Below are 27,805 nucleotides of genomic sequence, written 5' to 3' on the forward strand. Positions count from 1 at the left end.
ATTAGACTCTAACTTACTCTACTGGCTAGGATATTCTATAAGTAAATGACAAAGTGCTTTTGTAAGTTTCTCTGGATAGCAGTGTCTGATAAATGCCGTAAATGTAAGTATAAAATGAAGATTTTATTTATCCACTGCTGTTTGTGATCTCCGTGCTCTGTCACAGTGACTTGTACATGCATGGCAGCACTGTGCCACTGGAAAAGCAATTTTCTGCCCACAGGATCCCTCTTGCACTTGTTTTAGGAAGGAAAGTTGTAATGGCAGACACGTCTCTAACTAGGTGTGTGTGGGGTGGTGGGGGGGCTGATATGGGACATTCAACACGTCCTGTTGACTGGTCTCAGACCAATTGTCAAGGGTGAAATCCAATTATAGATACCCCCAAGAGAACCTCTCATCCACAGTCGGCCCTGTGAATAATTCAACGACGTATTTTTATCATTTGGAACTTCTTGTACCATTTAAGAGGTATCTGCAGGGGGCGCCATTACATTCCGTCTTAAAGACATATTTCCAGACCTTAAGGGGAGTGTTTAACCGTATCAAGTCCTTTCATTTTTTCCCCCCCAACTGCACTCGCATACTACTAGGCTGATCGCAGCCTATAGCCTGGCAAGGTAGAATTCCCGATTGCTGTCTCATACTCCCGTCGAGTGTCTGCGCTCGCCTCAGTTTCTATTCTCTGCTTTAGGAGGAAATCGCTGCATGCTTTCCAAGCGCTGTAGGAAGACAGCCCAAGCACAGGTGAATACGTTAAACCTACCACAGGAGCGGAAAAGCGGAACGGCTTTAACTACCAAGGACACCTTCAAATCAGTAAGGCAACCGTTTTAACGAACGGGTTAAATGTATGTATGTACGCTATCTATGTATGTAAGAGTGTTCGTTTTGACAGAGATGCTTCTGTTCATATTCCCGGTCAGTTCATTTTTGGGTAATGGGCTAACGTCGATTCGTCCAGCGAGTTTTTCCTACGAAGCAACCATCGAATATCGTTTAAGAGCACTGTTAATATTTGTTTTAATGGGTTAGCAAACAAAGGGTGACCGTGGCATGAACCCCAGTATATAGCCAGCTAGCTACTTTATTTGCCAACCTACTCCTGCTACCCTTCTTGCGGGTGTCTCCAACCCTTCCTATTATGCAGCCCACATTGGTCATCTTAGCCGACGCTGCCTACGCACACGAAGTCAAGATGATTGACATCTTAATGATGGTAGTAATCCAAAAATGTTAGCACAGAGTGAGAACGTTTTGCAGTCTACCGTGTAGTGTAACCTGTGAGGGACTACCAGCTCGATGAATGAATTCACCTGTCCTTAAACATCACGAACATCATGCGGATTTTTTGCCTGCAGCGATATGTCGAGCTACATTAAGAAAATGACACATCGGCGATCTCGTTAACATTAAAATCTACAGGTCAACTTTTAGAAGAATCCCACATTTAAAAAGAAGACCGAAAGTGTCTGTTTACGGGAAATCTAAAACGTGACAAAGATCATCAGCAGAAAAGAGCTCGCTAGCGCTTTGTCTGGATTTACAGTGATGTAATAGGTTTAATCTCATTTGCACATGTGTGTCTGATTTCTCAGTATCAAATAAATAACTGCTAGTGGCCGAAGTATTAGATTGTGCTTTTGTTGTATGCACATATTATATGCATTTTGTAGCGTTTGCTGCAGTGAAGCCTGCTCCGTGTATGGCATTCTTTCAGTTATTGTAATCTAATTGCTTGTGAAGTCAGTGCAGTCAAAGTGCGGAATCGTTGATGTCGACAACCTCCAGAGGTTATAGTGTTAAAAATGAGCTGAGGATGCCACAGGGCAAAGGGATCAGGGCAGGGCAAGACGGATGACCGTGGTCTAATTTCTGTAGTGGAGAAGCAAAGCTCCTGTTGCTAAATACCACCTGGTGTGGGTCTTCGATTTAGGGACCTAGCTACATACCCTGATGACCTGTTTTATTAGACTAGATGACATTTTAACCTACTTGAAGTACAATTATTAGGAATGTATTAGTTCTGTAAAATTAAATATTGATTCTAGTTGCTACTTAGGTTGTTTGCCTCAAAATGCAAATTTTACATCAAAAATGCCAAGTACCAGATCATTGTAGAAAAAAGTGATCTTATAAAAGAGGGAAATACACAGCTAAAATATACAAATATGAACTGCTATATAGGCTCCCTTACATAATATACTATGTAGGTACCTCATTTCAGCCCGACTTGAGTATTGCAATGCTTTGTATGTACTGCCCTTTCACATTTACAGTTGGTACAGAATGCTGCTGCTGTTTTACGGGAACTTGTAAATGTGAACATATCTCACCTGTATTGGCTGGCCTTTACTGGCTTCCTGTACATTTTGAGATTAAATTTAAGGTTTATTATTTGTATATATATCTCTAAATGGTCTACCTCCAACATACCTCTCAGATCTATTAACTCCCTACACTCCAGAGCTTTTGCAGTGTTGGCTTCTAGGTTCTGGAATGAGCTTCCTATGTATGTTAGATTGGCCCCCACATTAGCTGTTTCTAAATCTCATCTTGAAACTTTTTTTTTTTTTAAACATTTGACTTGTAATACCCTTTGAGAGCTGCTCTTCTTTTATTACTACTGTGGTTTTATTGTAATGTTTTCTTTTACCTTCAGAAAAGACTGAGGGCAGTATCATTTCATTACAGCATTAAATGTTCATAAACGTAAAAAAAAAAAGTTTTTGATATGTCTGTTTCTTGTTACTCCCTTAAAATGAGGAATTGCTATGAATTTAGCAAGTGCTTAGTATCATAATTTGAAACAAAAGGGTAATCCTAACCTTTACTACAAAAAGCTTGAGTTTGCTTTAGCCTTTTGTTGAGAAATTCAAGGATGTTGAGTTGCTCACGTCTTTCAGTCTGAAAGGTTTATTCATGTTAACATGTTCATTCATGGCAATCATTTTAAAACCATGTCTCATGGGCACACAATTATTTGTTTTCTATGGGCCTATTGAGTCCTGTTTCATTCCCCTGAAAGTCCAATGTCAAGCAGTCAAATCCTGATGCCCTCAAGATGCACTGTCTAAATCATTAGTGTTGTATGCAGTGGCAAACTGTTAGATGTATTTAAAACAAACCAAAGGATTAGTGGAATGAACAGGTTAGAACTGTATTCTCCTACTCTCAACTAGAAAGAATAATGTTCTTTATAGAAAAATGTTTTTGCAAGCAGTGTGACAGGACCATTTTATATTTGTCATTAAATATGCAAATTAAATGTATGTCATGTATTCAAAGAGCTAGAAACACAAGACAGCATAGTTTTGTCTTTACAAATGGACTTGCACTGATGTATAGGCTAAAATGATAGACACATTATCACCCTAACAATAATTAGTTTAAGTGACTGAGGTCATACCTGGATCAGTCGACATATTCTTTGGGCGTTTTCACACTTGTCCCGAATACTTGAGTCTACACCCAGGACAGATTGTGGGCTAGTTTGGGGGAGAGGCTCATTATCACTGGATTGCTTTCACAAAGAAAAAGTCAGTTCAAACCATGGATCAATTGCACAATTCTCTACATCACTTCCTGCATCTTGCTGTTTTCCTTGGATACAAAGACTCAAGCAACAGAGGACAGCGCTTTTTGGATACATGCCATTTGTGTATCATGAAACTTGAAAAGAAAGTGACATTATAAGTTGAAGCAGTCATGTTACAAAATGAACCAATCATGCAACCAATCGCCACAGCAGGAGTGATTAGCTTCCACACACTCAGCACCAGACTACTGATTTAAGGTGGACCAAAGGTTGGTCCTCTGGACTACTCCCGGTCTCAAAAACAGCTTCCACACTTGACCAACCTTACTGAACTCACAGAACAAGTGGACCTGGGACCAGAAAAAACTCTAGTTTGAAAACGCCCTTAGTTGTGGTGCCACAGGGTGACAATTAATGACTCTGAAAGAGAATCCAACAGCTGTTTACGGTTAGGAATGTTAAACCTATTAGCTGCTCAGATTATATTTGGCAGAGTCACCAAGAACGTCAACTTCTCACCTCAGTACTATTAAGCTTTTGTGTTGGGTAAATCTACAAGCATTAACTTTTAACACTTCTACCTTTAGGACTGTGAATGTGGAAAAAGTCATGTCCTCAAAAAATGTAGTTACACTATAAACTTAAGTTTTCAACTGTAGCACTACACCTGACCTTAGCCATCAGGAAATGGTATTTTCAGCATTAAGCCCAGTTATACATTTAACACACTTTTAACTCTGTTCAGGACCATTCAACCTGCTAATATGTTAAACTTTTTCAAATGACCTTTGAAAAATCCTTGTTTGGCACACTTGAACAGATTCTTCATTTACTGTAACTGGTCCTGTAAAGAGGAAGAAGTGGAATTGGCTTCTATCAAAACTGTCGTAATTATTCTCTTTAAGCATGGGACTTTTGACACGCTGGCAAGGAAGTCCTTCTGTCAGCATGGTCCCACTCGTCAGCCTTTATGACCTTTAGCCTTTAGATCAATTCATCCTCAAAACTCCCACAAGGCCTTAGTCCAGGCATGGATTCCTACCCTGCAGTATAAGTACAATATTTCATTTTGGTAATATATTTTATGACTTTTTCTCGGTCAATTAATTGTTATTTATATTCTATAATAGCAGTCGCTGAGCTAAACCTGGCAGCACATTTCATGCTTTTCATGATCATTGTGTGAGATAATTACTAATCATGAACGGACCTTTGAAGCCTACACCTCCTTTTGTGGGGTTTTTTTTTGTTTTTTTTTGTTTAGTTTTTTTTGCAGTGAGGAGAGTGCTCTGTTTGTCTGCAGTCATTGGGCCACTTACTCGTCAACGTTGGGCAACTCAGATTTTGCATACTTGACAAGAATTCATTAATTTTAATCACTTATTTTATCTTCTTTTACATACACAATGTTCAAGTATAAACGTACCTTTACTGCATATTGCGTGTGTGTGTGTGTGTGTGTGACATGACCTTTACCTACATGCTCTTTTCTAACTGTGAGCATGAAAAAGGGTGTTCCCTGACTTCTGTGATTTTCTTTTCTCATTGGCATACATACGGCAAGCTTTTCCTTCCCAGCCTCTCTGCACCAGCAAAAGGCCTGGATTCTTAAACCTATAACTGCTTGGTCAACAGAAGAATAGCATAATTGGATTGGTGAACTAACAATCACTCAAGATTGACCTTAATGCAGACAGGTCCCAAATTAAATTATTCAGCTTGCCCTTCTTAATATGAAATGATTGATTTTTTTTTTTTTGCATTTGCTTTGCAGAAAGCAGGAAAGGCTTTTTCTTTTTAACATTGACATGCCACTACAGCTGCATCATTTAATTGTTCTGAGGGTAGTTTGCAATGTTGTGTTAAATGCTGTGTTTGTAGTCAACACTGCTGGGTTCCCAGTAACCCTCTAATCTAATTTGGACTCCATATGTTTCTATTTAAGAGAGCTTCCTATGTTTAAGAGGTTGCTATATGTAATGGTCAGGGATTCCGTATAAATTGCATCTTGGAACTCGTCCCCCCAATGTCTTTAGAGCTGCAGCTTTAATTTCATTTTGGCTGTTCGTAAGCTGCACGTGTTCACATAAACCATGTGTTTACAATTTCAACCCCATCAGAAAGTAGGTGACATTTGGGTTCAGTCTTGCCTCAGAACCCCCCCCCCCCCCCCCAAAAAAAGGCTATCTGGTCTAACCAGTCACCACAGAAACAAAACGCTTAAATGTCATCCAATCTCTGCCGTTAGGTTCAACATATATATATTTTTTTATAAAATTTTTAAAAGAGAAAAATTTCAACCTGGTAATTTTTAGCAAAACCATAAGACCTTTGTTGCCTGACATCTAAGTTAAGGCTGAGAAACATGTTTTACCACCCTGATCATGTGGTTTCAGTCACTTTCATGAAGTGCCCTGGTCTATTTATTACAACTGGAGCATGATGTGTGTGTTTTATATCGGTACCCTGAGAGTGACTGAGACCAGGTTTAAGAGGAAGTGGCTTTAAATTCTAGAGCCTCCCATCTGGAAAGCCATGCTTGTCATCTTGCTCTGGAAAAATACCCAGTGCATTACACATTTGCACCCTGTCTGTCAAATGAACAAAATGACTGACTTCAGGCATGCTATGTGAGGTCCATATATATATATATATATATATATATATATATATATATATATATATATATATATATATATATATATATATATATATATATATATATAAAAGTTACAATATATATCACGTTCATTGGTGTACAATGTATGGTGTTTTGTCTATTATCCAGTTGAAGGATGTGACTGAAGTGAAATCTGCAGAGTTGTCTCTCTCTGCTGCAGATAGAAATGGATCAGGACGGACTGAAGAATTTAGTTACGTTAGAGCGACTCCCTCATGCTGGAGCTTGTACAAACAAAATTAAGTTGCTATCATGAAGGGTAGACTCCCTAAAGAGTTTATTTCCTGCACTGGGGGCAGGTGCTTAGTTATTCTGATTGTCAATCATAGTTTTTAATATGGAACTGTGTCCTAACTTGTTCTTGTGTGCTCTCATGGTCATAAAATCACTTATAATACACAGATATTTATTAAGTTGTTTTATAAGTGTAATTATTTAATTATTCAGAGATCTAAAAACATGCTAGTTGTAAGAGACATTTGTAATACTTGTGTATAACTTGTAGTATGCCTTGTTTAACTTTATTTAATTTTTTAAATAGATTATTTCAATTTCAATTTCAATACAGAAAAACTGTTTCAGATAGCCTAGGAATACAAAAAATAATGAGCCTTGTTTGGCTTTTCTGATATTTTAGTCACCACTGTATACATAAAAATGCTTTTCCACATCGTATCGTTGAGTAAAAATAGGACCCAAAGTAGAAATGAATACTTACATTGGTAAAGAATAATACAATATAAATGGTATGCGCCACCTTAGATGGATTCATTCATAGCAGTGCTGTCCATTGTTTTTCTCAGGTTTATAAGGTTATTTATAAGGTTGTGGTCATCAAAGAATTAAAATTAAGACCAGTAGTGTAAATCTGCACCTTCATGACAAAGATGGATCCACTTTAGTCATGACTGCATGACTTTAGTCATGACTGCAGGTAACTTGCCAGTTACTGGAAATGATTTTGGTTCCTGTGGTAATGCATTCTTTACTTAATTAAAACTTACCTCTTCAGTCCAGCTAAGATGAATCTGCAGATGGTTGGAATCTCTCTCTCGCTTGCTCACTCCCTCGCTCTCCTTTTTTAATGAAACCGCCTTGGAAAATATTCTTTACCAAAATCATTGTTTCAGTTTCCTGCTGACACATGACACAGTCATGATGCCCATGGCTTCTTTTAGCAAGCTCTAAATTAAACAAGCAGTGCAAGAAGGAAGAAAATGACTTTCATTAGACATGTAGCAGACGGTCATAATACCGGACCATTGCACTGAAGTGATGATACCATGGTGACATAATCTGTTTAGTAGTTTATTTAATTGAGTACAGTGACTGCTGTTGTAGACCAGACTTTAGTATTTGTTAATGAAGGGGAAATCCCCAACAGCCCTCTGTCTAAGCAGCAGCCATGCAGATATATTGCCTTGGTGGTATTTGTGGCAAAAGCAACAGCTCGTGCAAGCTGCAAGACAGAAAAATGCATGAAGTTGTTCATCTGTCTACAGTATTTTGTGCATCCCTCTGAGTTAGCCACCATTTTGCCATGTGGATGCTACAAAGATTTATCATCATAATGCACAAAATGCCATGGGTGTTTCAAAACAGTGCTAACTTGTTCAGATGCTGATCACAGTGCTTTATCTCTGTTGGAGGAATGGGAATTAAGTATTCATCTTTGGCTTTATAGCAGAGAATACAGATGCTTTGTGTAATCCTTTGTATGCACACACAAGTCTGGAATATGAGAAGAGTGAGAGGAAGAATAGTATGTCCAAGAATGTTTTGTTCCTTTGGACAGTCCGCATCAGTTTCATGTTTGTTCAAATGTTGTCAGCCTTCTTTTTAACTGGCTTCTATACCACATGCATTTACTTTCATCTCTCAAGTGCACCAAGTTCCAAAAAGCTTGTACCTATAAAATGCACGGTGGTGGCTTTAGTTTTAAATCCAGCTTTATTTTGTTGCTTTGTTGGTGCTCAACTTTGTTGATGCTCAACTTTCAATGAGAGCTTTTGATGTAAAAGCATTATCAAACAAGTAACATGGGACATTCAAAGCTTGAAATTAAGGACAAGGTCAGAATTGAACAGGAAGCTCAAAGTTGCCTAAGAAGGTTTGAAATCCAAATTTGCATGATCTGTCTATTGAATTGGTCACAAATCAAGCATGAATGACAACAGGAAACAAAAAATAAATACCTGCTGAAATTCTGCAGTGGACTGTAGGTAGACAAGGCAAATTTGTGTGTGTGTGTGTGTATATGTATGTGTGTATGTGTGTGTGTGTGTGTGTGTGTGTGTGTGTGTGTGTGTGTGTGTGTGTGTGTGTGTGTATATATATTATGCGTATATATATGTGTGTAATATGTGTGTGTGTGTGTGTGTGTGTGTGTGTGTGTGTGTGTGTGTGTGTATATATGTGTATATATATATATATATATATATATATATATATATATATATATATATATATATATATATATATATATATATGTAGCACCTTTCATATACTGAGGTCATGCTTCACAAATGAGAAAATAAAACTAAAATTAAATTGAAACGGATGTAAAAAGAATGTGAATTATAAGCTTGATTAATTCCTCTTATTTTAAATCATGTATTAAAGTTAAAATGAAATAAAAAATCGAATTAGGATGACTGTGCCATTATAAAAGTGCAGTAGAGCTTGAACATTGTTTTAAATTAAATCAAGCTGAAAGCCTGGTCAAATGAGTGCTTTTATTGCAGATTTAAAAGTATCTAGTGTCAGGGCTCTTCTAATGTTCTGTCAGCTGGCTCCATCTAAAAGCAGCATAGTAGCTAAACACATCTTTTCGAGGCTTCTCTGGTTTATAAAGAAATAAATAGCGTATCCTTAAAGCCTAAATCATTCTACTTTTTAAAATGAATAAGGTGTCCATATTCCAGTCCGCAAAGTCACTTTAGAGTTAGTTATTGTCCTCACAGCTGTGTGTGTGTGTGTGTGTGTGTGTGTGTGTGTGTGTGTGTGTGTGTGTGTGTGTGTGACTGAGATTAACATCTATACCACCTGCTGAGATCTCCTTCTGCCAGCTTGGTTTGTGTTGTCATGGGCATTCCCCGAATACTCTGCTCACCCAAAGGAGGTAAGGAGGGCTAGTGAACCAGAACCTTTAAGGTCAGTTATCTGTTAGAGGGTGTGTGAGGTTTCCTTAACTACAGTTAAGGATATATGGGGTGTGTGATCCTTCATGTGTATTGGGAGGTTTAATAGCACTTTCTTGGTAGAGCAAATGGAGGTTTTGTTCAAAGGATACTGGGGCTGGTGATGTTTTAGCGAGTAGGGTCAACAAGCAATTAATGTGCCAAACCAATCAATGAACTTGCAGCTTTAAGAAAAAAAGGAAATGCACTGCATGGAAAGGACAGTTACCTTTTGACATCCTAGAAACTAAATAAACTCATCTTTTTTGTGTACAGAAATACTCATAGTTCACTTTGGACATGTCCTCACTGTAAAGGTAACTAGTTGAATAAGAATGGAGGAAAAATTACAAAAATGGCCAGGTGATGATTAGGATTCTTGAAAGGAAAATAACCAGCACCATGTGTTTACAGTCTTGGGTAAACTTCATGAGCACTGCAGTGTCTATGTACAAAGCTTGAAGCCTTTAATTCAAATGGCCTTCCAAGTATGAAATTTTCCCCTGAGTTTCAGTGAAGCTTTATCACTATGGCTCATCAATGTGGGTCAAACACAAAAATCTGAGTTGTGCTTCCTTTTATCTTAGGATTGTCTTACATGTAAGGTCTCCAAATTGTTTTGGAAGAGGTCATCGCAACAGGTAAAGAGAGAGTCTCCAGGAGGTGAACTTCATGAAGTCATAGCTTCAGGAGTGTGCATGTGTGCGTGGTCATGAAAAGCCTGTGACTCCATTGTGTGCTCCTATAAATGACTGGCTTGTCTGGAGTGGTGCTGACCAAGGGTAAAAAAAAAAAAAAAAAAAAAAAGGCATGATGTCAATCAAAGTGGCACCTGGCGTGTTGATTGGAGAGGTCTTGGACATGGCCCCAGCTCCCTTCCTGTTAGATCACGTGTCGATGCTGCAGATCTGGCATGACCTCCAGGATAGCTTGATTGTGATGTGGCCATGGATTATCTTATTCCTGTAGGCAAAACTATTTTAAGGTTTTATAGCCTAATGCAACTAGAGCACCCAGTGTATGAAATGGCCCAATTAGTGTCGTATGAAATCGTCTACAGTGTGACCTTGTAAGGTTGTGTATTTGCGTGTTGGGTTTTAGGGAAATGGGCCTTTATTTCAGGGTGTTTGATCTGTTCCTAGTTTCCATTTTCATGTGCCACTTTTGGCTGGCTGAAACAATGCTAACCGCAGAGGGAAAAGGGGCTGACAGTATTTCGTTGAGGAGGGATGTTGAGGGCAATCTGCTGAGGAAGGATACATGATATATACACATATTAAGCATGGTGCTTTTGCCAGAGTGACCTTGTCTGGTAAAACGCTGGATAAGAATCAATAAGCTTCTATGTGTGTTTAATGGACAATGACTGTTGCTGTAATGGACTGATAACATGCTTTCATAGCACGTCATCCATCTCTGAGGAATATTGTTTGCTAAAGGTGGTGAGATTGTTATTGTCATTAAATAAGTGACAAAATGGCTTCTTACACAAGGGAGAAGGAACAGCTAAGATTTACATGAACAATTAGAAGAGTTGCCCAAAGGAATATTGTTGTTATTGTTATCCATTTGCATGTTTAACAATGTCCAAATACTGAATCTGCTCATATTCCATGGCCCACCTACGTATGCAGAAGTCTCCCCAGTACAGTTTACCTGCACAGAGCACTGCCATCTTCATTTGTGTGTTGTTCACTCTTTTCTCTGCTTCTTTTTCATTTTCACTGTCTTGCGCTTTCTCACTCTCTCACTGTCTCTTGCTCTCAGGGTTTGCTCAAGGTTTAAATGGGACCACATGTTTGTTGTGGACTGCTGCATAGCTAAAGGTGATGGCACTGATATAAACTAGCTCTGACGGAAAACGTCTCAGTTCCAAAATGGGAGCTGCGTCCATGTAAGAAAAGGAAGAAAATGAAGACGATACAAACATGCAATACAATTTTAGAAAGCGGAGATCTGGCTTCCTTCCAGGATACACACAGTAGGGATGGATGAAATCAGCTGAATGTTTTTGTTTGTGCGGGAAGGAGAATGAGAGAGACAGAGAGAGAGGGTGACAACAGAATAAGAGAGTTCAGAACAGCTGGAGTGAATGACGGCAGGCTGACTTGACGGTGTAGCATAGTAGCGCCAGCAGGAGCGAGTGCTGCTGGTTTTAGCGCTGCTATGGGCACGCCTTTGCCAGATGCACCAGTCAGTCCTATTCAGGGCAAATGAATGATGGTCAGTGTGTCAGTTTGGCTGTGCCACGAAGTTCCACTACAGTTGACCTTGACAAGTGGGACCATTTGCTTGTGTCTCTTCCTTTATCATGTGGTGTAGAAATGTGTAAAAATCTCAGTGGCTCTGAAGTACCAGATTTCTTATCCAGGACAATGTATTCTTCAGTCCAGTTAACTGATTTTGATCATTCTGTTTTTCTTTATTTAATCATTGAAGAATTTAATTTGTGTTTAATGTTTCATTCATTCACATCGAACAAAAGAAAGTTTTGACCATACAATCTTTAATTCACGGACATGTTTCTGTTGCTGCTTACGAGTGATTTATGGGCTCTTGACATATTGTGAAAGATTAGTTTTAAGATTAAATTTGTGCCATATGGTCATCCTAAGCTCTCACCAGCAAATGCCACGTGTGAAAAGTGCTATATCTGCAGAAATGCCAAGAGAGGACATAAGGAGCTTCTATGGAAGTGCTTCTATGTGTATTCTAAACATAACGCCAAAATCTAATTTCCATTAGACATCGTCTTGTGTACAGCAACACTTAGCATCCCTAAAGGAGGTGCTAATCGTAGTAATAATACAATGGAGAAAACCAGCCTTTCAAAGCCATGCATTAAAGCCCAAATCTACTTTGGAATGTTGCTGCAGGAATCATGTTAGTACTGTAGATTTGCAATCTGCTTTCCAGATACACTACTCTTCAGTGTCTCAGTGTCTTTCAGCACTATACACTGTTTCCATTGCTCTGGAAAACAAGAGTAACCAGTGGTATTGCTCTCATGTGCTGAAACAAGCAGCTGTCACATGTGATCCATTTGTATGGAAATTTTGCACTGAGCTTGCTTCCAGCCATTGTTAGGTCCATTTTAGGCAAGAGAGACAGGCAGGAGGGCAGTCTATTGTGATGTCTTACAAACCCCCTTCCTCAGTAGTTAGTGGCTGCCGTGGCAACAAGCCCTAGGATGGAGGAATTGTGGACAGACAATTGTCCCATTTAGTGCTGTGGCAAGTGAGTCTGGCAAAAAAGAGACTTGAACCGCTACCCCCAATCCCCCGCTCATACATAAAACCATTTATGTTTCCACATCTCTGATTGCTATAGCTCTCTGCTGTCGGCTTTAAAGCCTTAGGTCTAACTATTCTGCAAGGTGGTAATTCAAAAACTCCTGTCTTTTGGCTAACAACTGGTAATCAATCCTTAATGTGCTTATGTGATTCTGTGTATAGGATTAGGGGTTTTTATTTCATTTTCATTCTTAGAATTTGGTCGTTTTTCAAAATGCATGTTTATGTTGTAAGGTGAACACATATTTTAAAGTCTCCATGTCAAGTGTTATTCCAAATCAGGGGTATTGTTCAATGGTATTTTCATGCAGGTGTTCTCACGAGGTTGCCAGTGCATGTTCTTGTAGAATTCAACAAAGCATTCTGAAGAACGACTCATTTGATTTGAATTTCAGACCTTCTTTGTTTGCACACTTATGCAAGAGGCACGTCGGCTTGTAGGGTACTAGTGGAGCTGCCGCTTATGTAAACAGCCCCTGGCGTGTGTGGAGCGAGTATTGCGTCGGGAGCTTCGGGTCAGAAGGTGGGGTTGGAGGCGGTGCTAAGCTCAGGAGCATGAAGGATCTCAGGGGGTGGGGTTTGGAGCGTGGGAGGGGTGGAGGGGTGGTGGAACAGGCAAATGCCGCTTGGTCACTGATCCGTGACTGAGTGAGGGACAAAGGCCTCCTGCTGAGTGCACTCGGGGCCTGGCGCGCCTCTATCCTCACCTCACCCTGCCACCCAAAACTCACACTTCAATTGTGGAGGGTGAGTTGCGATCATTTCATTTTGCTTCTTTTGTAGGAATGACCTTTATTTGGGAGGCAGCAGGGGCTTGAAAGTATTTGTGTTGAACTTTGAGAGGTCAGGGACATGAGGAATTCCAGACCAAACTGTATTTCGGTTTGTTGTCATTAGTCGCATGATGAGGTTGGTGCTAATTTGGGTGACATGGTAGGGGGATGCGCTGTGGTATGGTAAGCCTTCGGGTTGTACCCGAGTGGCTGAGCCCTTGTTTCCTTACTCTTTTTTTTCTTCCCCCCAACCCCCCCCGCTTCACTCTTGCTTCTGCTACTGGCCTCACGCAGCATCAGAAGCGCATGTGTCTGAGTTGTGTGTGCATGCGCCTCCAGTACACTGCACAGTAGACCTTCTCGTGTGGAAAATCTTTCACCAGGCATGCTCCTCGGTGTGGTTCACCACTTAATGGGGTTTTCTGCGCACATACCCCTGATGCATCCATCCTGACGTGCAGCCTGCAGAAAGTCTTCCCTCTCCTCCTTCAGAGGCAATTGGCCAGTCACCCATCCAAGAGCTGACTGATGAACTGGCCCACTCCTCCACCATGCATAATAAATGCACACTTGCCGATCTTTTGTGCACCCAGCACATGGACTAATTGACCTTTCTTTAATTTCTTTTTGTTACTCTTGAGCTTCTGATGGTGGCAAGTTACTAAGACTAATGAATAGAACTTTTGCTTGGCTGATTCCATGATGTACTATTGGTCAAATGTGGTCATTTTGTTAAGATGGTACATTTGCTAAATTGACTTTCGTCCTTAATTGAGTGTCTGGGGTCATTTAGGGGCTGCTTTCTAGGGGTCAGGCACATTTTTTTGAAATGTGGCTGAAGTTATTTGAACTGTGGGCAGACCATTCCTAGATTAGTCCAGGATGGAGGTTAAAAAAAGTGAGGAGGATTCAGATGCAGGCACATTCACGGCGGACTCAAAAAAGCCGGAAAAGGGGGGCTAAATTTAGCTGAAGAGGATGGAGCACAAGGAGCGGCATTGCTCCACAACTCATTTCCATACATATTTGGCCCATGTGTCTGTGACCTAGCCCTGTCCACAAAGCTCCTCTTCTAAGCCCAGGATGTGAGGCTTTACTGCTCGGGGCGGCCTCTGGGTGGATGAATGGCACATTTGATGCACAGTATAAGTGCTTAGAAGTCTGGCATTAGGGCAGTGTTAAAATGGCTTCTGAGTGTAATTTCTTTGACTTGTTTGGCATATTTATGTAAATTTTCCATGTTATCTGTCACACTGGCCTTGCTATGTTTATCATACGCTGCACTGAGAGACTTGCTTCCAGTAAGACTACAGGACTGGGCACAGGAAATGCTTGTTTCTCTCTCCCCCCCCCCCCCCCCCCCCCCCCTTAAATGAAGAGCCTTCTGTGGGAACCTGGCACCTGCTGAACCCCACCCAGATTTGTCAGCTAAACCCACCATGAGCTTAAGGCTATGACTCACTAGTCACGGCCGATTGGGAAAGGCTGGTTGTAGGAATTCCCCACCGACACGTCTGTTCTCGATGTTTAGTGCAATAATCCTGTGAAACTGCGCTATTCGGAATGTGTTTGTTTAGAAATGTAGAAGTTGCTGGAGGTGTCTCCTCAGAGGAGGAGGGATGGAGGTGAGCTTGTTGGTGTCTCTGGCTCATGCTTAACAAGGCTGGTGAAAAAAGGTGACTACTCCTCAGTCTGACAGGCCTGGGGGCTCCATGTCAGGGTCTAAACAAACACCTTTGCCTCAGACTTGGAAGACATGTGCTCCTAAGAACATGGCCCCCACCAGCCCTTATTTTTTATGTCAGGCAGGTGTGCACAGCACCTGCTTTGGGTTGAATAAGCACTTTCAGAATCCTCTGGTTTGTGAATGGATTTTTAATGAAGGAGAAGGATTGATTGAGTTTCAGCTCTTGAAGGCAGGGGAGAGCTGTTTGAGTGTGGATGTGTTTTGTGCACCCTCCCCCAAACACACACCCACACACACACACACACACACACACACACACACACACACACACACACACAAACATATATCTATGCTGTGTACGGGATTAATGCTTGGAGCCCTGTGCTCTGAACAGTAATAACTCCCACATAACACAATGGCTTTTCTGAGAGGAGAGGTGTTTCCTGCCCTATGCTGCTCATTTGCAGTGGGTGTGGTGTGGAGCAGTGAAAAGACCTGCTGGGAAGGGCTTCGTCATGCTGCCGCTGGCTTCAGCTCTAGTGAGGCAGAGAAAGGCTACCTGTTGGCTTCAGTGACAGCCTGGCTTTATTTCCCCCTGGAGCATCAGCTTTTCAGCAGGGGAGAATTAAAACAACATTGAAGAATTGGCTAGTACTGGATACATGTGAGTCTCTGTGTGTGTCTGTGTATCAGTGAGGTGGTGGTGTTGGTGGTGTTGACATGTGATGTCACCTTCCCCACTGCAGTGAAAGTGTACTGAAAGGCTTGACTTGAACTTGGTGTAGTTGGTAAATTTTATAAAATGTAGCACAGAGTACCTCTGGACTACTGTCATTCAGAAATATATGCTGGATATTTCGTGTGGGTGAAAAGACGGTACATAACATGATTACCAGATACTAACAAAACTATACTTTTACCCAGAATGCTGCCTGCACTGGAATAATCTGATTTATAGCCAGATGGAGTATGTTTCCCATGAGGAGAAGACTGACTGGCCTTGCTCTGGCAACCACATTCACAGTCTGTGTGGGTGGCTCTGTTCAGCAGTGGGTTCTGTCCTATGCGCATGTGTGTAAAGGACCAAATCCAGTGAGTTCTAAATGTGCCCCTGTTAGTTCTGAATGAGCTCCTGTGTTCCAGGAGACCACCCTCCGGGAGTCTCTTGTGAAGTTACATATTAGTATACTTACACATTGAAGGACATCAACACTAATTAATTTCCCCTTAAAGTAGGAGAGACAACTAGCTCCTAATTAGCACTGACTTTGTCAGATGTTGAAACCAGAAATTAACTGCAGGATTTAAGCCTTCTCATCTTACACCTTCACACATGGCAGGCCGAGTAATTCAGCTGTGACATTTGTGCTGATCTTGTAGAGAATGAAGGTGTGCATGTGTGTTTCTATGAAGTGTGTTCATGTGCATGCATATGTGTTTGCATGTGAGCATCTGCCTTGGCTGTAAACCATTAATATTTCCCTTCTTTGTCTTGCAGGTCCGAGGACTTTGTGTGTCTCTCCCTGTCAGGCCCACCTGGCCTCTGCTCACCCAGGTCCGAGAGAACCAGCCGGGCATCCAGCATCACCACCCACTGTGCCAGGCCCACTGAACCCAGCCAGCCAGCTTTTTCCACAGGGCCTCAGCTTCAGTGCCTGGCCCTGCCCACCCCCTGACCTCCCCTGCTCCCCTGTTGCCACCAGCACTGGCACACCGGCACTTTACGGCTGCTAGCCATGAGTGAATTCTGGCTGTGCTTCAACTGCTGTATCGCTGAGCAGCCCCAGCCGGTAAGACACCCGCATGCTGCTGATAGCTGTTCATTCACCAGTGCCTCAATCCCTGCTTCCACCTCCGAGTTGCAAGAAGCAGGAAGTGTCTTTGTTGGTGAGCAGCACTTGTGTGTGTGTGTGTGGCTGCAGTGTGGCTTTTTTTTCCAGTTTGTGGAGCATTATTTTACCTAAGCTAATGTGTTTAATTTTATTTATATAAGCTTACATTTCATTTACCTATTTTAAAGGTGTGTGTGTGATTATGCTTAAAGAGGTTGGGGTGTGTGTATGTGTGTGCACGCACTGTTGTAGATGTTGGAGGACATGAGGATGGGCATCCTTATGTTTTTATCTACATCTACCTCTGAGTGCACTCTGGCGTTTGTCTGTCAGTGAAATGTTATTCTTGGCAGGGGACGCAGGTCGTTGCGTGAACGCTAGCCTGAGGCCCAGGCGCTCTGGATCACCACACTTCCCTGGAGATGCATGCTGTCATAGCACACTGGGCTCCAATTTGTCTCCACTTGCCTGCACAACTCCAAGACAGATACGACTTAGCATAAAGCACCCTGCATTCTCCCACAGTCACCACTCGGCTAAAATTAGCCATAAAAGGATTGTCTGACGAGCGTCCTTTTCATGAGAGCCTCAGGATTTCAGCTTCTTTCCAGCTGCATGTTCTGTTGCAAACAGCTTCGACTTGGACTCGGTTTTTCCATCTTCTGTTGTTGTAAGTCTTTTTTTTTAAGACCTGCGCTATAATAGTTCCACTACAAAGCCTAAGGTGTTGTTAATTTCAGCGTGGCCAGCTGACGTCTGTAGAGGACATTGGGTGGCTAGCCGAGTCACTGGGAGTCTCCACATTGCTCCGCTTGCATCCCAGCATGCCGTATTTAGAGCCCATATTTTGGGAGGAGATGCACATCGCAACTTGAGCCCTTTTATGGCCAAAGCATGTGAGGAATCCGGAGCGCTCGCGTGCTCCCACCGCAGTACACTGATGGGTTCTGAAAGCCTGGCAGCAACCTGCACCGGGAGGCCCAATACTCCCGATGGCCATCCCAGTTGGCATTTCCTTGGTGCATTTCCTCACAGGACAGCACAGACTGGGGGGGCTGTCCACATGGGGCAGGCTTGGGCTCGCACTGACTTATAAAAAGTCGATTGTGCAGTACCTGAGTTGTATTGCAACCTGTTTGTTTGATGCTTTTCCTAAATGTAAACATGTGTTCCCATTGACATTGGTGAGCAAAGTTTGACAGGAAGGCATTTAAACAATATTGAAAAATTTACATATTACAGAATATTTGCAAGGTGATGAGTTTCACATAAGTGAGACTGGCTTACACAGACCTCATTTACATCTGGTCATTTCATGAGACTAGTGTGTGGATTGCTTCCTGATTTTAACCACATTTTAGCCAAACTTGGTAATCAAAAGCATTTCCTGTTGTTCACTTTGAAATCCAGTGTAGTGTGTAATATGCTAATCGGCTGATGTACAACAAGCAACTGCCTGAAATCAAAATTTTGTATGCTGTAGTGTGTTTCTTTAAACTTGAAGGCAATAGCTCTAGCAGTTGATATTAACGAGAAAATGCCTGGTTAGGCTAATTAAGACCGCAGTGACCGTGGTCGCAGCTGTAGCAAATGTCACTAAGTTCGACAGACCAATAGGCAAGAGTGAAGCCTGTTGGGAGTGTATCGGGACCTCCTCGTGGTCATGGATCATGTGCATTGTGACGTACTGTATAGGGCAGGGTTTGGATGTTTAATGTGGCATACAGAGATATTGCAGTGTAAATGCATCTAACATCTGGGGAAAAAAATGCATCTTAGACCCCCACCTGAAGTGGTCTGAGTGAATCTGTTTTCATGTGTCCTCGGTGCATTTAGACCTGTATTTTTGCATTTACATGTGTATTACTTGCAATAATCTCTATTCTGATATGATCATATGAAAATGACAAGGTGTAAACCGGTTCAAAGACAGGTCAATCAAGGCAGCATGTAGTCTAATCTGTAAAAAGTCAAACAATTTGGACTTTGTATTGTCCTGTGCCTGCTCTTCTGAGCTAATCATTATTGGCAGTGAGAGTTGGGTGTGGAACTCCCCCATTGTATTTTGTCCAGTGTGTTTCCAATGCCTTATTGTTGCAGCTGAATAGCACAGTAGTAATGCCAGGACAGCTTGGTTCATGGGTTTTGGATGTTCAGTACAAAGTGCTTAAATTATTAAAGCAAACCACCCATGGGCCTCTGATTTTAAATCTGTGCATAATTTTGGAATATGGGTGTTCATTTAATTAGGTCACAGTTTCCGAAATGGGGGCGGGGGGTGCATGGGTGTGTGCAGGCGAGTGTCTCACTTTAGATGCGTCATTTGCTTTCCGATGAGCAGTGATGTTGAGGCCAGAATGAAATAACGGGCTGAGCTCGCTCACAGGCTGTGGTTGGAGGAGCTACATGCTTCCCCCTTCTAATCTCAACACTGCCCCTCATATAGCAGACATTTTCAGGGAATGAAACGGCATAGGCTACTCATTTCATTCAGGCATGGTGTTTCTTCTACATTGTAATAATGAGTCAACCTTGTAAGTCCGCTATTTAAATAAATCTGAAGGGCTGAAATCCTATTAGACAGTGCTTAATGTCCTGAGCTGCTCATGACTATTACTTCACAGGTCTATATATTCTATATGCAATCGGGGGTTTACACAGTTTTGTATGAGCAGCGTGCCTTTCCTGTTATAGCCAGCTAATAATACATTTCAATTAATGGTTCATCTCTCTCCTGAGAGGGCTGGGATCAGCCTGGTGAGTGGAAAAAAATAGGACAGAGAGGGGCTAACTGGCACTTAGATGGAGGAACCTAATGGTGAAGCTTCATTAAGGCTGCCTCAGTTTCTGTTTTTGTTGACTTAATAGCATCAGAAGATATACCCTGTTGGTAATGTATCTCTGAACTTAAATTTATGAGCCGTTGCTTTAACCCCTCACACACAAAGCGAAAACTGTTTTTTTTTTTCTAGACCATTTAAGTGATGTTTCTATACATGTAATTGAATTGTGCTAACACAGTCAATGTGTAGTGTACACATGGAAGCTATGCAAAGCCCCAGCACCTGCCGCTTGTCGAGAGAGCACAGCAGAACACAGAGTACTCAATGTACAAAGGCTTCTCCTTTGTGCAAGCATGTGGATGACCAGGCAGTAATATGACCCAATCGCTGCTGTCTCATGTAATGTCACCTTCCCCACTGCAGTGAAAGTGTACTGAAAGGCTTTTGCGTCCTGGCACACAGACTGCAGCTGTTTGATCATCACAATTCATTCGCAGCTTGCAGCCGCTTTCAGTCACAAGCTCGTCTGTCCTGATTTGATCGGCCTTTGGAAAATAGCTCGTGTGTGTGCTGTTTTTGGATGCAATTTAATTTGCATGATTAGAAACCTGCCCTGACCTTTTAAAAAAAAAAAAAAAAAATGGCTGTCCCGAGAGAACAATTGCAACACTAAGGAGTTGTGGCATAGAGGGAAATGGGAATGTGCGCACCTGTGTCTGTGACTGTTGGTGTTGATTAGCTGGTGTTTCTTTGGGGGTGGGGGGTTACTTTCTTTGGCTGGGTGTGACACTGACTAAAGAGCAAATCAGTCAATGTCCTAGCAGTATTGCAAAGCTGGCTGTCAGGCTATGGCTGGCTAGGGCGTGACCCTGCTCAGCAGTTGCTGCTTTTGGACCTAGCCTGGGAGAGAGCGCTAGATGCATCATTAATTTTGCTCTGTATAAAGGCAACACGGCGAGAGCCACAGCCAGCCCTAAGGAATCCAGCAGGTCGAAGTGTGGGCCGGCTCAAGAGCTCAACTTCCTGTATCTATGTGATGTCAGGGGGTAATGGGAGCACTCCTGGCTGTCTGTATGCATTGGCTGTGCTGCAATCTGTGTAATGAAGCAACGCTGTATCTGGTTTTAGAGATTCTGTTGCTTGGGGCCATGGAGGCTCCCGCAGGTCTCCCCACTGTGCTCTTTCTTTAGGGTTACATTCCTGTAGCCCCCAGCTGTCCTGGAGGCCACTCTGCAATGTCTTGCAGCATAGTAGCCTTTAAGAAATTATGAAAGGGCATCCTGGTTGAAGTTTCAAGCCCAGGTATTGTGTGTATACACTCAACATTACAGTTCGAGGGCTTGAACCAGCAGTCTCAAGACATGTTTCAACCCTGGCCCTAGGTTCTCAATGTATTTAAGGACAGCTATGCACTGGCATATGCTTGACTTGGTCAAGTGTAGGTAAGAATAAGCAGTTTCCATGAGGGCGTAACAGTGGCACGCTGGATTTACGTCATGACCCTTCCAGTGCAGCTGAGACTTTAGATTCAGGCCAGCATCTAAAGCCAATAACTCTTGGAACATTTCACCTCTAGAACATAAGAACTGTCCAAAGTTGTTAAAAAAGATGTTGGTTTAGACCAGGCAGTGAGCACATCAAAGAGCCGTGCTGTCTAAGTTGTAGCCTATTTTTGCTGGGCAGGGGGGGTTTCTGCAAATGTCACTGCATTTCTGAACCGATTCATTGAACAGCTATGTGCCAGACACCAAGGTTAGTAAGCTAAATTTTACCTCAGGCTTGACGGGTTGGATTGTTGGAGGTGGGGTAGTGCTCACAATGGTTGTGTGGGGTTAGGTGTGTTTCCTCTGTGGTTCTCCTTTTGGAGCTATTTGAATTCCTGCCATTGTACAGGCAAATCAACTTCCTCACAGATGACCTATGACATGAGAGAGCCCCAGTCTCATTCTTGCCTCACTCCTGTTTCCCCACCCTTCTTCCCTGCACAGGTTGAAAAATCATTTTGACTTAATGATCACAGAATTTATGAAAGCATGGTGTACTCTGCAGGGTGGACATGGGTGTGTCATGTTTTCACCCATTATCCCAATGTCTTTCCCCATTTAGATGGATCATTCATTTCTGGCGGTGTGGCTTTCCTTTGCTTGCTTGTGACTCTGTGAATGAATTGGCAAATGACCCCCCCCCCCCCCCCCCGGTGTTGATTTCCCCAGTGTGGCCTCCCTTGGGTGTTTGAGTTGCTTCCGGCCCAACAGCCCTCAATGGCATGTGCTTGACTTGGCGAAGCATTCACCCTCTCCATCCATCTTAAAACCACCATTTTTGGGCTAATATTTCACTGTACTCTTTCAAGTCCCACACACTCTGAATGAATCTAACAGTCTAAACAGGTCTTCCCTGTGGAGAGGGACTCCTTTCTGCTTTTGACCCACACTTCACCCCTGGCTGGAAGAGCGTCCACCTGAGCCAAGTTGGCATGTTGCAAGATGGTACTGACAGTTACAGCATTGCTCAGCTGAAGGCCTGCGCATGAAGACCTGATAGGTGGACTAAAAACAGATCTGGCAGCCTTTACTAAAGCTGCTTTCATTAAGTTCCTAGGGACAGAGTTCAAGTCTTGGATAAAAGTCTTGATGTTTTTCCTTCTAGGTAATACACTTTGTCATAAATACACAGCTTTGATACTATATGACGCCCTCATGAGTATATAAAAAGAGAAGAATAGAACAATGGATATTTCTTATCCATTCAGTACAACTTCTTCCATGTAGACTGGTTTGGACAGTGTAGCCCAAGCAATACCTAGTAATTCCAGATGCAACATCAGCCAACAGCGCTGCTTTCTCTTGCCTTAGAGTTTAGATATTATTGTTGGGATTATTATATCCACTTGATAAAAACTTTAATCAAGCAAAGAATGGCTTTGTTCAGAGATCTTCTGGAGTCCATGGTGAATTTTTGCTGCTTCTACATAAACACTCCATCCTGCTGCTTTGAGGATGGGGTATTGATGGGCTTGGGGTGGGGATTTGGGGAGTGTTGGAATTATGCACTTGGATTCTGGAGTTGCAGGTCCCCATTCCATGTCCAGCAAGGTGTAAAACATCACCTCCTCAAGTGCTCTCTAGTCGTCATGGCAACTGCTGTATGGGGCGTGGGCAGCAGCTTATCAAGTGGCTGCAGGGAGAATATTTCTGCTGCTTTTCCACTGCTGTCAATACTGGCACATGCTGAGGCCAGGCCTCAAGTGATCGACTTGCTCATTTGTTAGTCAAATTAAAAAAACAGGCAATTCCAAGGCAGCATGTCTCCTTAACTATGTTTTAACTGAGCTACCACATTGTTTAAACACCATACACTAAATCTGCCTGACAAGGCTTGATTTATGCAAACCTCATTTGTCTTCTGCTAAATTTGTTTAGTGAAAAGGTCAGACGGGGAAATATCGTTACTTACATAAAACAGATTAGTGGCCTTGGGAGTGATTTAAAAATGTTCCACTATTAAGGCTTGTTGTTTAAATGGGTTTAAATTGCACTCCATAGTTACCTAATTGCTAATAGTATGTCTTTTATTTTTGTCCTGAGTGAAAGAACCTGACACAGTTGGAGAACTTTTCATATGTTGTCTATGTATAATCCTGCTTGTGTTTTGATTAAAATAAATGTCTTATTTCTTTATTTTTTATATATATATATATATTTTAAAAATGCATTTTGCAGTAGGTGGTGCTAGTGAGCAACTGCAGCTTAGAAGTGGTGTGTCTCACATTTTCCAAAAACTGCTGAATTTGAGACCACGACTACTTTCTAGCCTGTAAATGTATGGTTGCTAGTGGTCTCTGATGGGCTACCTTTTCGATTGCTTAGTTTCGTTGCTCTCTGCAGAAGCGACGGAGGCGTATCGACCGGAGTATGATTGGTGAGCCCACAAACTTTGTCCATACGGCCCATGTGGGATCAGGAGATCTGTTCAGTGGCATGGACTCTGTAAGTCTAACTGGTGAAGCAAACTTTGATTTACCAAGTGGTTGATCAATGTGTGAATATCTAACAGGCTTTATTATTAATTTATAAAAGAGGTTTTGGTGACATTTTCTCCTTTAATTTCCCAAAGCTTTGAGAATATGAAAACAACTACCATACCAGGCTTGGTTAATCACACAATAATATAGGAGAAATGTTCTTGCTTTATTGAGACCATTTTATTGATGGTCCTCCCCTCCCATTTCTTCAGGTGAACTCAATTCAAAGCCAGATGCAGTCAAAGGGAGGATATGGGGGAGAGGCCATGCCAATTAATATGCAGATGCAACTGGTCGACACAAAAGCAGGATAATATGTAACTTGGGAGGTAAGTAAAATTTTGAAAATCCTCTTCATGATTATTAAAGCAAGCAAACCATCATTTTTGCATAAATTGAAACAGTAACATCTATGTTTCTGACAGTAACACGTCATAAATCTAGTTTTGTATTTGGGGCAACTTTTCATGTTCAACATTGCCTTTTCTAATAGGCCCCTTGTGGATGGGTGTCTGTCGATTCTGACACCGCCCTCCTTGCATGGCCTCCATCCACCACCTGCAGTGGCCACTCCCAGCCTCGCTCTGTTCTCACCCAGCAAACACACGGACAGTCATGCACTCCGCGGGAATGGTGTTGCCCTGTCCACGGCCACCCGTACCTCCGCCGGACAAAGCAGCACTTAAGTGTCGTTTCCACCCTGCAACAGACACTTGCCCCGCTCGCACGTGCCCCTCTCTGCACATAAGCCCCTTTCCCCAACCCAAAAATCACCCACCACCTGCCCCTTGCACCAACAATCTCTCCCCGATGTCCTGCCGACTGTCCTTCAGCGTGCCTACAAGTGCAAAGTGTAACCTCGCTTTCTTTGTCTGTGGTGTGCCATGAACAGCTATTTTCTCAGCATTCCTGTTTGAAGGTCTGGAACCTGTGAGTTCAAAAGAATTTATTTGTTTTTTGTTTTTTTGAGGAGGGGACGTCTCTCTCTCTTTTTTTTTTTTCTCTCCCCCTTTTCCTTGATGAACTTCTCCAAGTTTGAAGACTGGCGCAAAAGATGCCAAAAATGTTTGAAATGTGGCTAGCTACGGACGTGTGGTGCCAAAATACAATGAAATGGCGACTCTGCTGACAAATACCTTTTTTCTGACATAGGCACAAATGAATGCCGTTTTGTAGGAGATGCAATTTGTTACTTTGCTGTTTGTCGTTCCAGTTCACATTCCCTTTGTCTTTATTTTTCCTCATAGTAATATTATTCAAAGTACGGTGACTGATGTTGAAACGCACATCTGCCATTTTTCCCACCACTCTGCTGTAAATGTTTTCTGTAAACTTGATATGAAGTTCTTCGAGCTCTAGTTGTATGCTGTACAGTTAAGGGGGGGATAATGTGTCCAATTGGTCTATGCTGATGTGGCAACAATACTTAGAAGATCCTGACCCTGGCACCCATATGCTCTTCTTAGCTGCATTAACAGTTCTACACTCAGTCTTCTATGAAAGACAATAATATAACCCCTCGAAGCAAATGTTTGTCTTCTGGAGTAAACTTGTTTAGGCCTGTGCCCTTGGAGTTTGACTCTTTTAAACAAAAGGGCCATTAGTAACTAAACTCTTAAAGGCTTACAGACATTTGCTCTGGTTGAGAGGTTTATCTTTTTTAACCTGTTTCAAACAATTAAATATAAATTGTTTGAAATTGCACTAATTTCTCAAGCTTAATTACATGCATAGTGAATATGGAAAAGCATAAAAGGTCTAAGACAATGGCAGCTTAATAAATTAGATTTCAAATGTAAGAGTAGTTTTTCAGCTGATGGCATATAACTGTTTAGAATATAAACCAGGACCAATAAATCAGGGTGGATATATCTCAGATTGGAAAATGATTCATCTCAATGCATTGACACAAAAAGAGAAATGACTACATTTTTGAGAGAAATAAGAGAAACGAGCCATACAGATATATATTACGAACTAACGGTTAAATGTATTCACATTCTTGCCAGTCTTTTTTCTTTGTCCCAAGTGCTTTCTGTTTTGTATATACTGTACATGTGTTCCACAGCCTTGAACTGTCCTATTTATTTTCCCTTGTTTGAAACTTGGTTTTTATCCATTTTTTACCATTGTCTCTTTTTAAATGATTGGATTTGTCTGACTCTGTTTCATTAAAATGAATCTTTTTGGCAATATTTATTATTTTAGAGTGGAATGAACATTTTCCTGGTGCTCCATAGGAATGCGGTTCCGAATGATCGGAGACCTGTGATGCCTGTAATGAAGGTTATGAGCAGAACAAGCGAATGGGTTGCTGGCCATCATGTTCTTGCAATATGGTGAGCTTTTGACCAAAGTGGTATAACTGACTTGCAATACATACAAAAGACTCAGCCATCGTTCAACAATGGCGTTCATCATCAGGGATGTCAACAACCATTTATTATTTTAGCTTTCATGACACATTTTGTACTTCATATGTTATTTCTCATCATATGTTGGCTTGTAGATTAGCAAATGTGTTCTATTCAAATAAATATTTTTTCCATGTTACATGGCTTAATCTCTTAATGCATATTAATTAGCAAAGATTTGCATTTGTGTGGTAAAGGGTTTTATGTGTACTGAAACCAAAATGTTAGTCTGTAAAGCTAGAGCAAAGCATTTGAAAATAATTTACATTTAGTCATTTAATGCAGTTTAAATTAAATGTCCTATAGTAGGTTGTTTATGATGATTCTAAGAGACTGCAGCACTGCAGTGGAGGTTATGTGATTTGACTTGAGTGAGGGATGAATGCACTATGCAGAGAAAGGGTGGGCTGGCCTCTCAAAAACCCTCTCAATGGCCCTTCTGTGTGTAGATTACCAGCCTGGTGGACTAAAGTTGGGTAATCAACACATGACACACTGACACAGCAAAGCGGCACAAACACACTGCAAAAACAGCATTGTCACACCCACACAAATATCATTAAGGAAGGAATTAGTGGGACAACAAGGTTGGCAACCGGTGGATGAGCAAAATGTACATACCTTGCAGAGGAGCAAAAACCCTGAAGGTTAATATCAACTTTGCATGTTCCTGCATGAAATGACCAGACAGGCATTATCTAAGAACTGTTGTGTTCAGTAGCTTTGTGTGGGGAACCCTCTCGTTCATGAAGATCTTGATCTTTTACATGTGGAGCTCGCTGCTGTTGCTAGGCAACCTGCTAGCCAGCAAATCGGGAGCGTTCACTGATGACGTCTTCCTGGATGATGACTAGCTCTTGAATGAGAAGAAAGTACACAGTGTTCAGATGTACTTTTTAAATGAACAGATCTATTCAGGCAAAGAATTCTAAATTTAGAAATAAAGGTGAATTCTTTGCATGAATAACTATTTTTTTAAATTAACACTTTGTACATTTATCTTGAAGGAATTGGCACCAAAGAGTGGGTGTATTGCTTAATAATGGGACATTGCATTTCATTCCTCTTTCGTGTGATAACCTGCTTAATTATTTGTGCCTATTTCAATACAACCACATGCACACATACAACATTTAAAGAATGTCTATGTACAATGCTCTTTTAAGCTGCTTATGTATTGGGCCCTGTGTGTGTTTGTGAGTACACACATACAAAATACAAAATGCTTTTGGCAGAATGGAATTGTTTTGCCTTGGAACATGACCGCTTCATTTTATTTGAAATAGTTGTCAGCCATTCCAAAATGTCATATATCTGGAAATGGAATTGATGGTCTTTCATACCAAAAGGCAGTAGATGGTATAAAAAAGCTGTTTGCAGAAACTTAGCTAATACTTTGCTTGTTTGTTAGGTTGTATTTTACTTGATACTGGTGTATTTTATTCATCTGATAATTTACAAAATCGATACTCTCATACCTTTGCTCGGTTAAACGTATTCTTCATCTGCAATGTATTAGGACAAACATAAATGTTGTAAAATACTTGACATGTTCAGTGTGTAATGTTGTCCATCAATATGAAAATAGTGATCATGTTTTTA

General features: G+C 41.5%; 1 protein-coding gene across 1 annotated transcript; it reads left to right on the top strand.

Moving 5' to 3' along the window:
- Nucleotides 1–566: 566 nt before the first annotated feature.
- cdc42se2 (CDC42 small effector 2) lies at nucleotides 567–26,342 on the top strand. The gene is made up of 5 exons (XM_027009028.3): nucleotides 567–819; nucleotides 16,649–16,940; nucleotides 23,653–23,754; nucleotides 24,002–24,118; nucleotides 24,283–26,342. The coding sequence occupies exons 2-4, from the start codon at nucleotides 16,887–16,889 to the stop codon at nucleotides 24,101–24,103; spliced, it is 258 nt and encodes an 85-aa protein (XP_026864829.1). The 5' UTR covers nucleotides 567–819; nucleotides 16,649–16,886; the 3' UTR covers nucleotides 24,104–24,118; nucleotides 24,283–26,342.
- The last annotated feature ends 1,463 nt before the right edge of the window (nucleotides 26,343–27,805 follow it).

This window comes from Electrophorus electricus, chromosome 19, assembly GCF_041902795.1.
Source record: "Electrophorus electricus isolate QZ-2024a chromosome 19, ASM4190279v1, whole genome shotgun sequence".
Lineage (NCBI taxonomy): Eukaryota > Metazoa > Chordata > Actinopteri > Gymnotiformes > Gymnotidae > Electrophorus > Electrophorus electricus.